This window comes from Talpa occidentalis, unplaced genomic scaffold (assembly GCF_014898055.3).
Source record: "Talpa occidentalis isolate TD23 unplaced genomic scaffold, MPIMG_talOcc4v2.1 talOcc4.16, whole genome shotgun sequence".
NCBI classification, from domain to species: domain Eukaryota; kingdom Metazoa; phylum Chordata; class Mammalia; order Eulipotyphla; family Talpidae; genus Talpa; species Talpa occidentalis.
Genome location: NW_023601653.1, coordinates 29,292,675 through 29,309,932, shown reverse-complemented (window position 1 = coordinate 29,309,932; position 17,258 = coordinate 29,292,675). Strand labels below are relative to the sequence as shown.

At 36.6% G+C, this 17,258-nt stretch overlaps 1 protein-coding gene across 6 annotated transcripts in view; it reads left to right on the top strand.

Moving 5' to 3' along the window:
- NAV3 (neuron navigator 3) overlaps positions 1-17,258 on the top strand; it is a 295,341-nt gene that overhangs the window by 133,823 nt on the left and 144,260 nt on the right. For all 6 annotated transcript variants that reach the window (XM_054696195.1, XM_054696193.1, XM_054696194.1 and 3 more), the window contains one exon: positions 10,931-11,046. In XM_054696195.1, the coding sequence (XP_054552170.1) occupies positions 10,931-11,046 (116 nt within the window). The remainder of the gene's footprint in view (positions 1-10,930; positions 11,047-17,258) is intronic.

Genomic DNA, 17,258 nt, shown 5'->3' with positions numbered 1-17,258 from the left:
AAGTCTTTTATTAATTTAGAATAATTTCATAAATTATTAAGTAAAGACTCTCAGGGTACAGTGGTCAATATTCAAGACTTTTTAGCTGTCGGCGAAAGATATTCACATTAAGGGTAATGTGGTTTGGATTATGTGACACATAATATATTTTTTTTTTTTTTAGGTTTATTTATTTATTTATTTATTTATTTTTAATTGTTGATTTTTGTCTTTATTTATTTATTTTTTTTAATAATAAATTTTATTGTTGTATTCCCCATACAATTGCAGCCCCCCCATTCTGACCCCAATCCCTCCCCTCCCGCCCCCACCCCCCTAAAAGTGTCTCTGGTTCATAGTTTTTTGTTGATTTTGATTTTCACTTTCTTATAGTTATTCGTTTTCCTGGTCCCTTATTTAAGTTTTCTAGATATAATATGTGACACATATAATCCACTCCCATTTAAGAAGCCTTCCTACAAAATCCCTGATGGACTTCTATGGAGTTGCTAATCATTTGATAACATAATAGTTTACTCTTTTATAATGAATGATAATAGCATTTCTTAAGAGTTCTTTTAGTGCAAGCCTCTTAAGTTAGATTTAAGTGCATTCTATCATTTAAATTTTATCATAAAGCCAAAGGGATATAATGCCTATTTTACACAGATGATGAAGCAGAGATTTCATGTCAGAAAAGTGATACTGTCTTATAGTCACAGGTAATAAATAATAGTTAACATGCCCTTCTTTGCCTACCACTTCTTTCTGTATGTACAGAAAATTCTGGCTAGGAAAATGTCAGCAGTAGATTTGCAGAGTTTTCATTCAGAATCCATTTATAATGGGACATGCTTCATTGATTTTCTGTAGTATAAATTTTAAATGCATATGTGTGTAAATATATATTTAATATCTAAGGTTAACTAGACTCTGTAATGGGAAGATAGGTGGCTGATGATTTTTCCCATTTTCACAGCACAATTTTAGGGAATGCTAGGTTATGAATTGTTCCTTCTAGATCTCTAATATATGCTTCATAATATTCTTTCTTGCAAATTGAATGTTCAGAGTCCTATTTGACGTTGAGTTCTGGAATTTAATGAATCTCATATTAATCAGACTTCCTATAAATGCAAGAATATTCTATATTAAGTTTTTAAGCTCATTTATCACTAGAATGTGGTAAGAACAATTTTGAATTTGTTACATCTTCATCCATTTATCAAGTAGATATAATTGAAATCAAAGATAAAAAATTTGAGAAATATTTTAGTCAGTGTGAGAAGTTCCCAAAATTAGACTTGTCTGTCTAAGAATATAGCTACCTTCCTAAGCATTAAGACAACTACAGGAGATATTTGAGAAGTGGAGATGAATGGTACAGGAAAGGCAATGCCAAGCTGAAGCAACCATGTGAATAGCACAAACCAAATATATATAAGATAGTAGGCAAGTAGGTCAGTTTTCCTGGAAAATGAAGGTCAGTTGGAACCTGAGTGTAATAGAATTTTTTTTTTTAATTTTTATTTATTTTTGCATAGAAGAACTAGGGTGTAGGCCAGAGGTGCAGTGGCGGTAAGAGGATTCACCCGAGACTGAGTCAGGAGCAGAAAAGGTGGGTTCACTGAAATACATGGATAAGGGGAGTAGTAGGGGAGACAGGAGAGGTCTGCTGTGCCATTTGTGAATTAGCTTCCTGGCCAGGTATCAAACTCAGGCCATAGCAGTGATAGTGCTGAGACTTAACCCCTAGACCACCAGGGAGGTCCTGATTATAGTAGAAATTCTTGAATGTCAGGAACTTGGACTCTGTGGGTGACTCTGTGTGTGTGTGTGTGTGTGTGTGCACAAGCATGATGAGGAAAATGTCTTTGGTGCATAAAAATGGATTGTTGGTGGAAGAGGTAAGTGTGGGAGAAAACATGTTCATTGGCTCAAAGGAGGAGAAATCGCCTGAATTTCAGCAGTCGACTTGACAAGACTTGCACCCGAGGTTGTAATTATAAGAGAAAGAAAAAGGAGACAAGTCTAGGTTAGAAAAAAAGCCTATTTTCATTGTTCCACATTTTTCTTGATGTCTGCTCTTTATGCTATGTTCTTTAAACTTGTTTTCCTTGCCTAAAGTTCAAAAATTGTTATTTGAAATCCTTTGTACCTTCAAAAATGCCTTCCCTCTTCCCATATGCAATTTTGCTACTATCTTTTTTGCATTTATTACTTTAGAGCCACATTCCTCATGCTTGCAGATAAATGTGAAGTACAATAGTGAAGTAATTTGTTAGTTAAGGCTAACAGAAAGACCTGTTCCTTTTCCCTAAACCACAGTCATTTTAACAGGTCTGAATCAACTTCAGTGTAGCTAGCAACCAAATTTATAACTTACTATTTTTGAGGTCTATATTTTTTACTTTCTGACCATTTGTAGTATATACCAAGAAAATAACGTACCGGTCATAAAACAAATACCTCAATGCAAAGAGAGCAGAATCAGGAACATGGGTGTGGATTCACACATATACACACAAAAGGAACTCAACACTAGACAAAACACTATTATAAAGAGAAGGAAATCATTCTTCTTAAAGTCATAAATTATGCATATAAGGAGATTTGTAAAATTAGGTCAACAATGTCTAAATTTAGAGGTTTTCTTTCTGTTGATATAGTAATTTATCTTACATAGAAACATAATGGGATTTTTGTTGTAACACAGTTTTGTGAGATTTTAGAAGGTAACATAAACATTGACACTTGAGTGTATTAGGTCCTGAAGTGCAAAGGATACAAAACATTAGTTTTAAAAATGCTTACTTAAGTGGATTTTAAGTTTGATTTGTTTGTTGAACCAGTAGATTGAGTAGGAGGAGCTGTGAGTTTGCAAAGACTGAAATGTAAAGCATATGACCATCAAGCAGATAGAGCTTCGGTAAGCCCTGCAGCTGCTATTTCAGATTATACTGCAATTGTGGTTTTATGTGAACTGGGCAAAATTGGTCATCAGCATAAACTAAAGCTTATTGAACATTTGCCTTGCTAGGTTTGATGTATATCTGTACATCTGGTAGCAGTTTAAACTCCCTGCACAGCAGTATTTTTAAGCTAGAATGCAGACACTGCTAGCAGAGGGCCTGTGATATAGAATACTGCTATGAGTTGGCATTCCTTCAGCAGGAGAGTTTTATCAGCTACCCATTCTGTACTTGACTTGCATTAAGATTTTTTTTCCTATTTTAAATTTCCCTCTTTTAAAAAAGATTTATTTATGCATACAAGAACTGCGGTGAAAGCTGGAGGTACGGGTGGTGAGAGGATTCACCAGAGATATAAGAACTGGGATGAAAGCCAGAGGTACGGGTGGTGAGAGGATTCACCAGAGATATAAGAACTGGGATGAAAGCCAGAGGTACGGGTGGTGAGAGGATTCACCAGAGAGTGGGGAGCATAAGAGGTAGATGTACTGAAATACATTGCTGATGGGAGCAGCAGGCAAGACAGAAGAGTTCTGTTGCGCCATGTGGGTTGCTCCCTGGCCAGCTGGGGATTGACCTCATGCTATAGTGGCTGGCAGTATCTTTTAACCCCTGCGCCAGCTGGGTGGCCCTAAATTTCCCTTTTAAACAATTTTTAGACAAAGAAAATTTACAAGAATATGCATTTATGCATGTGTGTGTAATATACATATATATATATACACATTTCAGTCAGAACACTCAGAGAACTTATTCAAATTTTACTAATTTTCCCAAAGATACCAATTTTTTAATTTCAGAATGAATCCTTTCCCCAGTTACCGTTTCATCATAATATCCCTCAGTCTAGAGCAGTTCTTCAGTCTTTCCTTCAATACCAGGAAATGATGATGTTTTCTTCCCATTGCATGCCATCAGTGTCTTCATGCTCTATTGACACCCCCATTTTATAGTGTTAAATTTCATCATTTAATTAGAATAATGTCTCTCAGTTTCCCACGCAAGTCAATTTGCAATAGCTAAAATTTTTTTTTAAGATTTATTTATTTATTTATGCAAGAGCCAGGATACAGACCAGATGTGCAGGAGGGTGAGAGGATTCACCAGAGACAGAGCCGGGAACGGAACAGGCAGACTGACGAAATACACTGCTGAGGGCAGCAGTGGGCGAGACAGGAGAGGTCTGCTGTGCCATGTGGGACTCTCGCCTGCCCGCCAGGATCAAACTGACACTGCAGAGGCTGCAGACAGCTTCACAGCACGACGCTCAACTGCCTGCGCCACCAGGGGAAGCCCAATAGCTAAATATTTTTGTAGGAAGATATTTTGAGACTATGTAAATTCGATCCCTTGATCTACTTTCATCCGTGTGTTTTAAAATCAATTGAAATTCTCGCCAGAATTTATAAAGTTTTTATAATTCTGCTTTAAGAAAGAGATTTCCCTTCTCCTACTCTCTCTGTTTATATTATATGGACCAATGAATTTCCATTATACTCAATGGATTATAATCCATCAATGCGGCTCTTTGTTCTCAAGCTTAAATTTTCCCAGATTTGGCTATTCAAACATGCTTCTGTTCCATGATTTTTTGAGAACTTACTTTCTTTTTTGCTTAGAGTGGTTCAAGCTCACTTCATTTTCCCTGCATTGGCTTCAACTTTAAAAATCCCTGTTTTCTTTTTGTAAAGAGTGATATTTAGAAACCAAGACTTCACTGTTCCTCAGTTTTCTAAGTGATAAAATAGATGTAGGTACACACACATACAAACATTTGTATTACTTATCTCAATATCTGTTTTTCTCTCTTGCACACCCCACTGTGCTGAATTTACAGTTAGATATATGATCCTCTATTTCCTAATCATCCCACAGGGTTTATTCTTGCTTTCTACTTGTCAATTGTGGAAAAACCTGACTCCCGTTATTCTCAAAATGGTTTATTTGCCCAACCTTCTCCTGAATATAACAAATCTCCCATCATCACTGGGCTACTCTTCACTCTGATAGATTCCTGGCATAGAATGACTTGTCTGTCTTCCTATTAGGAAGAAAAGAAAAAAATCAAACCCATTATTGGTTTTGGAAAGATCCTTGTTTTCTTCCCTTTTGATGGGTTTATAAAGCAATAACTATGGAACTATGGAACTATGGAACCATCAGTTAGTGCTGCTGATTCAAGCAAGTTCTATTTGGATCTGCATTTGCAACTCTATCCATATCAAGATGAACCCACAGGGGATTCATATATATATACACAAACACATGATATAATATACGATATATGTATAAATATCAATATACAAATGACCATATTTATAAAATAGGAATTTTAAAGATTGATGATATCTAGAATTCATTGCCTAATTCTTTTAAATGGCAAATATAGTAACTTCTTTTTCTTAAGAGTATAAATTTCAGGTAGTAAAAAGTAAGAAGTAAAACTTAGGGCAGGCTAGTGGATATCGTCACATTCAAATATTATCCGATATTGACCTAGTAACCAAGCTATCTTTTTTTTTAAAAGATTTATTTATTTATTTATACAAGCACTGGGTACAGTCAGAAGCACGGGAGGGTGAGAGAATTCACCAGAGCCAGAGTGGAGAGCAGAACAGGCAGAAGGACCTATATGCACACTACTGAGGGGAGCAGCAGGCGCACAGGAGAGGTCTGCACGCCATGTGGGACCCTCGCCTCGCAGCTGGGGATCGAACCGACGCTGAGGCTGTGGGCAGCTTCGCAGCCCAGCGCTCAACCACTGCACCACCAGGGAGGACCTAACCAAGCTATCTTTTGGCTAAGGGTAACTTGAATGTAATAAAATGCTCACTGCCAAGAGTTAATCTTTAGGGAAGTGGTTAACAGAACAGTATTTATAGGTAACCAGTTTCAGTATGGGTTGAGTATCTTTTAGTTTGTTACATCAAGCAAATTATTAAACCTCTAGAAGCCTTAATTTATCTATAGCAACTGCTTTATGGTTAGTCTTTTCTGACTGCTGTAATAAACATAGTCATAGATTAGGTGACTTAAATATTTATTTTTCACAATTCTGGAGGCTGACAAGTCTAGCAGATTCGGCATCTGGTGAGGGCCTGCTTCCTGGTTTGGAGATGACCATTATCTCATTCTGCCCTCACATTGCCTCACATGGTGGAAAGGACAGGGGTTCAAGGCCACTGAGATCTCTTTTATAAAGCCCCTAATCCCATCCATGAGTGCTCCAACCACAGGACCTATTCACATCCCAGAGGCCACACTTCCTGCTATCATCACATTGGGGATTAGGTTTCAGCATAGGAATTTTGGGGGAAAAGCATTAGGTCCATAGCAACAGAATAGTTGTGAAGTTTGAGAAATACACTATATGTAAATCATTAGACATTGCACTTGGCACAGAGTAAATGCACATAAACAGGGCATAAGTTTTTTTCAGGGCATAATTTTTGTTCATCATTGGTGAAGATTAGATTTTAACCACTACAACTCTTAATAACAGATACAGACTTTCCAAATTAAATTCAGCGGTGCTTTTTACAAAGCTGTGTTTATAGTTTCAGCAGGTAATGGTAAATTCTGACTATATTATAAATGCACAAAAAGATAGTCTATACAGGACTGTACTAAATATTGAAGGAACAGCAACATCTTATTTTTCCCTCTTTTTCTAGTTAGTATGAGAACATTGCAGTGCCATTTTATATGGGAACAATGAATGATGTCACAACAATATTCAGTAAACCTGTGAAAATGTCCCTTTTGCTCAGAGAACACTATTGGTTATGAAATCTTTGTAAATAGTTTCATTAATTGACTTTTAAAACTTATCTTCTGAATGAAGTATGCACCAAAATGGCCATGTTTAGAGTCATCAGAGATTTAATGAAGTAATTCTTTAATTACTTGTAGAAAAGTTAAATATTTATCTATTAGGATTGATTGCCCTTCTAGAGTCTATAGTTACAATGTGATTCCAAATAATGAGGTGGAAATCCTAGAGAAATGGATCATTTCTAACACATATAGAACAGAGATCTATACCCCCTTTCTATATGCATACAAACTAAAGATGATTTTTAGATCCTTTCTATAATTATTTGAAGTTAAACTTCTGCATATTCCTTTCGTTCATCGGTGTGTTTCTCTATAGGTAGATAACTCACGAAAATATACTGAAGAACTTGAAAATATAAATAAGATTATCTCTTATTACTTAAACTAAACATACATTAAAAAGGGAATCAGTCTGAAATATGCACTATCATATTTAAAAAAAATAAACAAAGGCTTCTGAAGCAAGATTGAGCTGTCAGAAGTGTGACTATACTCTGTAAGAGTGTCACATTCAGGAGGTGTGGGGGCTTAGCCAGTGAAACTGAGTACTAGGTTTGATGTATGGAGAATGATAGGCTAGCCATAGGCAGCTCCTGAGGAGTATTTAAGATCTGTTTGTCTACAGCAAAGAACACATTCTGAATATTCTCCTAGAACACATTCTGAATATTCTTTTGTTCCATATGGATTTTCCTAGAGGGATATACACTGAATCTCTGTAACTAACATGACCCAAGCCCTCTGGCTCCTGGGATAGTGGCTGCTCTTGTTCTAATAAGAACCAATTGGCACTGGTCTTCAGTCAGCCACCTCAGGGAATTACTTAATGTGACTCAGCCTCCGAGAGAGATCTTCTGTGAATACTGAGCCTGCAGGGCTATAGGGCAACCCTGGCTTACAGCCAATTCACCAAGGCACTGTGCTTCGCTGAGGCTTCTTGGCAGGCAGCCAGTTAGCTTTCCCTGGGGTCTCCAATCTCACTACCAACTCTCCATTTAAGCTTTTTCAGCAAGTAGTAAAAATCCTTAGAAAAGTCAGAGGATATTTCCCCCTTCATTCAAAAACAGCAGGTAAATGAAGAGATCAGGGAGGTACCATCATGCCCCTCAAAAAATGAGCACAAGTGGAGAAACAGACTATAGTGGACTTTAGAATTGAATGGCAAGATTCTTTTTTTCTTAAAGATTTATTTTTATTTATACAGGAACTGGGGTACACGTGAGAGGCGTGGGAGGGTGAGAGGATTCACCAGAGACAGAGCAGGAAGAAGAACAGGCAAATGGACCAAAGACACTACTTTAGGGGAGCAGCAGGCAAGACAGGAGAGGTCTGCCACGCCATGTGGATTTCTCCCTGGCCTGCCGGGAATCGAACAGGTGCTGCAGAGGCAGCGGACAGCTTCATAGCGCGGCGCTCAACCCGCTGCACCACCAGGGAGGCCCAGAATGGCAAGCTTCTGTAGATAAACAGGGAGTATAGGAGTGCCTGGTAGCCAGAGAAGAAAATAAATAGATGGCACAGGGAACCAGATGTATTCCCCACATTTAATGTTGACTCAAAGTCTTAAGAGAATGCCTTATTAGAATTTTAGTGATAATAACACTGGAGTTCACAATTCGTTTGTAATGAACATATTTTTCTTTGCTTTCACATGTGAGCGATGTAATTTCTTAACAAGATTCAATGAGTTCATAGCTATTTAGTGAAAGAACCAAACCCAGTGCATTGACCGTTATACCATATTTCCTTCCGAAGGCAGTACCTACCGATGATACTACTTTATTACCACTACTGATAAGATGTATTCATTCACGTGCCAAATTTTTTTTTTTTAATATTTATTTATTTATTTATACAAGCACTGGGTACAGTCAGAAGCGCTGGAGGGTGAGAGAATTCACCAGAGCCAGAGCGGGGAGCAGAACAGGCAGAAGGACCGAAGTACACTGCTGAGGGGAGCAGCGGGCGGCAGGAGGGGTCTGCGCGCCATGTGGGACCCTCCTCAGGTGGCCGGGGAGCAGCCGGGGATCAAACTGGTGCCGCAGAGGCCGTGGGCAGCTTCGCAACCCAGCGCTCAACCGCTGCGCCACCGGGGAGGCCCTCACTTGCCAAATTTTTACTGAGTGCAGCCTAAGTTCCCGACCTGGGGTTAGGTATTAGTAAGCCTAACACAGAGAATAGAGTCTATGAGTCGAGTTTGTGACATAAACATTGATCAAAACATTATACAAATTTCGAGTGCTGTCAAGAGAAGTACAGGAAGCAATAAGAGGTGATAATTTGGAACTTAATCTGAAAATTAGGGATGGTTCTTTAAAAAAGTGTCACTTGAACTGAGACTTGTAGGAAGAGACTTAATTGGATGAAATGGGAAAGAAATTAATCAAGAGCGAAGGTCCTACTGAGGCAGCAAGCTATGGGCACTAGGTGGAAGCATCTGGTGGTCACTGGGGAGAAAGAGGAAATTCTTGTGCAAGATGAAGCTAGAGAGGCAGACAGAGACCAGATCAGGTAGAGCCTTAGCCCTCCTTAACAATTCTACCCCAGGGCACCATGAGCAAGGACCAGAATTATTGAGAAAAGATCATGAGTCCATTCTGCACATGGTTGGTCTGAGAGATATCTTAACAACTAAGAAGAGATTTCAGTTAGGCAGATATAATACACCTCTGAAATTTGAAGAAAAGCAGGATCAGAGTTTGAATATGCAATTTGTAATCATTATTACACTGAATGTATTTGAGATCATCTGGAGAGATTATGTAGTCAAAACTGGAAGACGCTTAGGATATTGATTTGAGAAACCCCCAATTTCTTGGCATCTGTCACAGTATCATCCCGTACCCCAACAGTTAATGACTGGGGAAAGAGAGCAAAGAGTAAAACATTAGTAGCCAGAGGTAATGGGGGAAAAACTGAAGAGTTTTTGTCATAGAGGCCATAAGAGGAAAGTATCATGAAGAAAAGTGTGGTCTGCTATTCTAAATGCGGACAAAATATCAAGGAAGATAGAGATGAAACAAATGTCTGGTGATTTTAGCAAATTTAAGTCTTTACTGATCTTAATGGCTATACTTTTATTTGATCAATATATCGTTTTTTTGTAATTAAGCTATTTTTCTAATATTTGGTTTTAAGATAGAATAAAATAGGAACAGTTTGCCAGAAATTGTTGGAAGCCAAGCACAGCTTTGTATGAATTTTTGAATAATTCTTTCTTCCTTTTGTATACCACTTCCTATAAATACACATGCATCTATACATACAGCTATAGGTTGCCATCAGTTCTTAAGATCCTAATGAGATTTTCAGTTTCCAAATCTATCAAATAAATAGAAAATATTTCTTATATCCATGCTTATATTTAATTTTCTATAAAACAAAAGCAATATTTGAAATAAAAGTAAAATATTTATTAAAAACTGAGAAAAAAATACTGAAATTTTCTTTCACATGTAACTTTTCTCTGTATATGTTTCTTAAAGCAAGAAATGCTTAATGATCATTTTCCATGGCCTAGACCCAGTACTAGTCCTGGTTCTCTAAGGGAATTAAGGTTTCTACAAAGAACACAAGCCAGTCAACAATGCTATTTGCTTTGCTTCCCTCTGTGTCATAATAGTTCATATTGTGGTTGTTTTTAAAATGTGGTGGTTAAGATCGAGTGTATGTAACGTTTTGAACCATCAGAAAAGATGGTGCCTCTTAAAATGCTTACCTTTGTAGAAAAAGAAAAGCAATGAATGAAAATTAAAATATTAAAATGAATATAATCTCTGTTGAAAGCTTTTCATTTGATGTAGACCAGCTCTTTGCATATTAACCACAAATATATATCCATGCACATCCACATATAAATATAAAGTATAAAAAGGGAGTGTGAGAATTTGTTCTTGATTAAATTTAATCTTTCTTAAATCTTTAGAAATTAGGGCATCATAGTTATTTTTATTGCCCAGGACAAATTCAGTATTTATTTTTACTTGTATTTTGTGTATCAGCTTATATTTTGTCTCGAGCCATAAAGAAATGCTTACACACCTTGAAAGAGAACTTAATACATTGATTTCTTCTTGAAGAGAATGTTGAACACTCACTGACAACTACAGTGCATTTGTTTCTGTCTTCTTGGCTAATTTCAGAGCACATTCAGAAAATGAAGGTACTTCTTTACCATCTGCTGACTCCTGTACCAGTCCTACTAAAATGGATTTGTCATATAGTAAGACTGCTAAGCAGTGCCTAGAGGAGATATCTGGTAAGTGAACTAAATGATGGGTAAGTCAAACTTGTAATCTCTTCATAAGTCTTTGTCTTAAATTCTGACTATGTTGCACTCTTGGATTTTTATGTGAAAACTTGTATATATCGTATGCTTCAAAGAAATTCTTAGATATTTGGCCAGTCTATTTATTATCATCTCCTTTTTGCTCTATAAGGAATTTTGTAAAGAATGATAGTGCTTTCAAAGACTGAGATTTTAAGTCACTGTTGCCATAGGTCAAGTTGAGTCTGATTAGAGAAATCCTAGGGGATCTTGTATTATTAATAAGGCAGATCTTGAATGTATTTGGAGTTTGGAAATATATTAAATGTCAGGTGTCAATATAAATTTTCCAGGGCTAAAGCAGCCCTGCTCTCTTTAATTCTGTACTATTTAGGCTATTCCTACATAGTAACTTCAAATGTGCATTCTGGAAAAAAATCTGATTAGGGATATATTTCTACATACATATAATGTAATGGTATAATTTTATTAGAATTAGGTCTATATTCATGGGGAACTAAGTAGTCTTCTAGTAAAATATATTGTTCATAAGGAGAGAGAGAATTTAAGAACATTTTATCTGTTTCTAAGTATAAGAATGTATAGTATTGGAGGTTTGTCTGTTATTTCAATAAATCCCTGGCTCAGCCTAGGTGCATACTAAGGAAAAAAGCTAAAAGAACCATATGATTTTAAGAATTACTTTCGTACTCTAAGGACTCAAAGTACTGCTCTGAAAGTTGCCATCTTACAAATTTAGGGATTAAAAATATTTCCACTTCGGTAACTTGAAATATACTTTGGCAAGTACTCGTGGACATTAACAATGATAGAGCAATATCCCAAGTGTTCCTTTTTGGGATTAACATCAGCAGTATTATTAGGCATCAGAAGTTTCATGTGGAGATTACAACTAAATACCAGTACAGGCTAGGGATAGAAACGGTATTATTAAGATATAGCCGTAGGGATTGTATTAATAGATTTTTTTAAATATTGAGGGAAATATTGACTTTTACTTTGTTCCAGGTAGTCCCATGGTCAGATTAATACTGTTATATTATGTTGTAATAATATATCTTTTAAAAGTAGCATGGCATGAGGATGTCTATACATATTTTATTCATGATTTTTTAATTGGTAAAATATGCCTATGAAATCAATATTAGAACTCAAAAATGTAGGAGAAAATTGATTTGGCACACTTTAAGTTGTAATTTTTATGTGAATTTCACAAAGGAAAATTGTTTTCCTGAAACTAATATATCAATGACTGTCCCTGAATGACTAGGTCATATTTGATTTTTCTCATTTCTTACTACACCGTTTGATCATTTTTAAATATTTCCAGTTAATATTTCCATTTAAAGTTCTTATGTTTTCAAGAATACATGAAAACGAAACACAAGCTAGACTTTAATGTATGTAATACATTAATTTAAAGGAGTTACTAGAATGTACAATATTTTATAGCAGTAATTAACTATATAAGATTATAGATTAAAACCTATGATTTAAATAGTGACATAATAAAAGACAGTAGCAAATAAATGCTGAAATGAGGCTTATCTGATTGTGTCATTCACACCATCATTTGTTTAAAAATAAAATGTAGTGAAGAAGAAAGAATTTCTCTCAGTGCAAACTTGAGATTTGATAGAATGTGATTCTCATTTATGATTAGTAAATTATAAATTTAGTCCTGTAATTGAAACATCTATATGAACATATACCAGTAGGCAGTGATGAGAAAATGACTAACATAATCTGGTATTTCTTCCACTGACCTTGTCTTCTAACCCTTCCTGAGATGCTTAATTTTCATGGCCCTACCCTATATTTACATCATCAAAATCTTCAACTGCTCTATTACCTCAATTTTAATGCATTTCATTCTTTGCTGATTATAATCTCCTATCTTTTCAGCGCTTTTTATTTCCTGACTCCACAAAGAATTCTAATAGGATTTCTAATTTATTGATCCCAATACCTTTTGTTTTTAAAGATTTATTTATTATGTGTGTGTGTAGAAGAACTGGGGGATGCAGTGGGGTGAGAAGATTCACCAGAGAGAGTGGGGAGCAGAACAGGCAGATCTATGAAATATACTGCTAAGGGGAGCAGTGGGCAAGACAGAAGAGGTCTGCTATGCCATATGTGGGCCAGCTCACTGGCCACTGGCCAGGGATCGAAGTCAGGCCTTGGTGGTGATAGTGCTAAGACTCAACCCCTAGGCCACCAGGGAGGCCCTCATACCAATACCTTTTACTCACCCTCACAAAACTGCACACTAAAACTGAAACTAATCAAAAGAAAGTTTGGAGCTGCTCTGTTAATAATTTTCATGTGAAACAAATATAGAGAAAAATAGAAACTAAACTTGGAGAAAATGAATGCCAAGTTATTGTAGAAAATGTCTGAGCCCTGGACCTGCCATATTTTAAACTGTCATTCATGTCTTCCCTCCACTTTTCTGTTATGTTACCCAGGGGAAATCCCTGTTTATGCTGAAACAAACATGAAAAGCAGTCCTAAAGCATAACATGAGAGATGTGTGGCATGTAAACATTTATGATATCCTTACATGAAAACTTTAGTAGTTCACATTGTATAACACACATTAATATGTATGAAAACAAATAAGTATAAATATACCCCATGTATGAACTGAACTTGCACACTACAGCAAGCAGTGATAGCTGCCTCTAGAAAAACAGTAAGTGGGTTCCCTACTGTTGTGCAGAGCAAACTTATAGACTCATGTAGTTCCAGGGGAAAACTACTATAACTACAAGTTGACAACATTAACTTCAAACACTGAAACAAACAAAAATACCCTTTGGATATTTTCTCTATTAGGGTTATTTCTTCAATGTATTTATTTATAGTCTCTGTCTATGATTCCCTCCTTTTTGGCTTCATGGACTTAAGTCTCCATTTCCTGGGTTCACCCTGCTAGGCAATTATATTTCCTGCACCAGTGAATTAGGATGGATCATGAGATTTGACTTGACCAAGGATAGGTGAGTTGAAATATGACATATGACATGGGTAATTCCTGAGCTGAAGACATAAAAGCCATTGTTTAGATCTTTCTTTTTCCTCTGTCATGAGATCAACTGTCCAAGACTGAGTTTTAGTATGCAGGGTACCTATTGATAGATCAGGACTGCGGCTGTCATCAAGTAACATTAATGTGAGCAAGAGTGCATCTTTGTTTTTGTAAGCCTCTGAAATTTTTAAAATGTAAATGCAACATAAATGAGTCTAAACCATTACACTATTGACATTGTTGTCTGCATAATTCTTTATTGTAGGGAAGCTGTCCTTTCTGTGGAGGATGTGTAGAAGCATCATTGGCTTTTACTCCTTAGATTTCAGAAGCACCACACCTTCCAGGCATGACAACTAAAAATGTCTCCTGATATTGCTGAATGTCCTCTAGGATGGCCTTAGTGGAAAGTACTTCCAGTTGAAAGCAAAGTGGGGTTCCAGAGCCAGCAATATCTAGATTGTGCTAGAATACATGAGAAAGGCAAAGCCAAGATCTTTTCAGAACCACTGAATGAATAAGTGTGGGTCTGAGACCCAGCAAAATATATTTTAATGAGCCATCCAGGAGGTTATGAACATTAAAATTTGAATGCTTTTGATCTAAGATAACTGGTACAGAACACAAGGCATAATTTTTGCTTTGACTTACTGATACGTAAAATTAACTTTAAGGTTATCTCTTTTCACATCTGAAACATAAGCATTTCCTTTTCTGAAAATGTGCAACTTAGAGTATGTTTCAATATAATAGTGTAATACATGACAAATTGAAGTTTTATACCTTCAGCAAATTTACTATGTAAATTTGGCAACTAATTCACTAGTTCACAATAACTCAAAATGAAGGAAAAAAGTATACTATTTAGGCATCCAAAGGGGTATGGCATTTTGATTTTTTAAAATACTTTACAAACTGATGTCTTTAGAAGGATAGTTGTCATTTTCTATGATTTGACATTTACACCCTAATTTTAATTAAGCACATATTATATAAACATACTTTATTTTTAAAGAGTAAAAAATTAAGAATCAGTTTTACAGGTTTAATTGGTTGCTTTAATTGCTAATTTTTTATGACAAATGATTTGTTGTTCTTTCCATCTAATTCCCTTTTATGTATCAGTACAATGAATTTAAGTATGATCTACCTTGAGGCTGGGCAGTTTTTTATCATATGTAAAGGTGCAGGGCATGTATATTATAATGCTAGTTTATTTAGTTGCCACATTGGGTGATGCAATAGCTGAGGTTAGCAATATGAGGTGAAACATCAGAATTAATTTGTCACACTAGTTCAAAAATGAGAGGGATTTATATAATAATGTCAATGACCTAATGAAATGTTTCCACATATTTTTCTACTTACCTCTTTTAATAAAAACATATTTATATGCATAAAACCTTAAGAGTTTTCCTTTAGTGTTCTTCTTCATAGTTTTCATTGGTATGCAGTCTTTGCTATACCTGAGAGTGTGAAAAGTTTTCCTAAATCAGAATTTTAGGATGTTGTTGTAATATACAAAATGACATATGCAGTCAAAGAACAAAAACAATAAATGTTTGGTATAGGTTTTCTGCTTTTTACCAGAATATTCAAAATATAAAGCAAATTATGCAGCTCTATATTTATGGAATAAACTGGGGAAAATGTTCAATAATCCCATGTTCAATAGCATTTTATGTTTATTATAACATTATTATACTGTACACACTGCCATCAACTTTCAATTATATGCACTAAATGAAAATATTGGGGGAAAAACCTTTTGAGTTAATTTTTTTGTCCTTTTTTGGAGAAAATAATCCTGATTATTTTGCTCATATTAGGATTTTGCTAAATAACTTCAACCTAAATGGCCCTTGAATTTGTTCTTTAAATGATGAGGTGAAGTCTTTTCCTTTAAAGCATTATCTGTGAGCGGGTGGTGAGTGTCATGCTCCGTTTTTTAGGTCCTTTACACTCTTGAATTTGATTTGTGCTTTTACAGCATAAATCCTAACATTCAGGAGGCAGCTCTGCCTGCTTCAGCTGCTTGCAGCTATAGAGAATTAGTCTGTCATTCTGTGTCAGAGAGTGTGGAGTGTGTGTCTGTGTGTGTGTGTGTGTGTGTGTGTGTGTGTGTATGTCTGAGGCTGGGCAGCTGACAGTGATTTCAATGCGTATAGGGTTAATGGTGTAGCATCTCCTTCAGGCGTGGCTTTGAAACCTGTGGCATTCTAGGCTGGATAGCCGCTTCCGTGCCTCTGTTTTAATTTAGCAAGATGTTTGCTGCCATGGCAGCCAACAGCATCTACTGCAGCAGCAAGGAAGAGCCATAGATCTGAGAATGCAGGTGGAATACTAAAGCGGGAGAAGCTCGTGCAGGGCTGGGCTCAGTGCTTAATTTCTGCTCTTACGGGGCTCTGGGGTGGAGGCTGTACACGCTGCACTGTGTCAGCTCATCCAGAGTTAAGGACTGCAGACCTTGATCAGTGAAGGAGCATTGCTGAGAGGCAAGGGGAAAAAAAAAAACAAAAAGAAGAGACATCGCTGGTGCTTCACTCTCTTGCATTTGGGAACAGAGAAGCAGTAGAAGGAAATGTGCACCCATCGTCCTGCTGAGACATGCGATTGGATGAAGACAGGAAAACGTAGTTGGTTTCCTGTGCTACTTTTCAGCTGGAGCAGTGTCTTTGGTGAACTCTTTTCTGCTTCAGTTATATTCAAGCAAAATGTTTGTAAGTACTGCTGATTAGAGAAATGAGGTGGCAAGCAAAATTGTGGGCAGTTAATTAAATGTACTCTAGCTCTAGAACCTTACGGGAATGTTTGAGCTTGCCTGGGCTGTTTTTGGAGGCATGTGTTAATTAAAACCAAAAGAGCCATTTGCCACCTCTATGTAAAAAAAAAAAAAAAAAAAAAAAAAAAGAATATGAAGTCCAATTGAAAAGAAGAAGCAGAAGCCACTAGAAGAACTATGCAGCGGCCAGCTGAACTCTCTGTGTTTCGGGGTAAAGAAGGCAAGAGAAAGGGAGCTTGCCTCCAGAAACAAAAGTCTCTAACCAATCTCTCCCTCACCAGTGAGGGGGAGAGGAGACCCACTGTGCGCATTTCCAACTGGTTTGGAAATGCTGCAAAGGCCAGCCAGAGGGAATCCAGCTATGCAGAG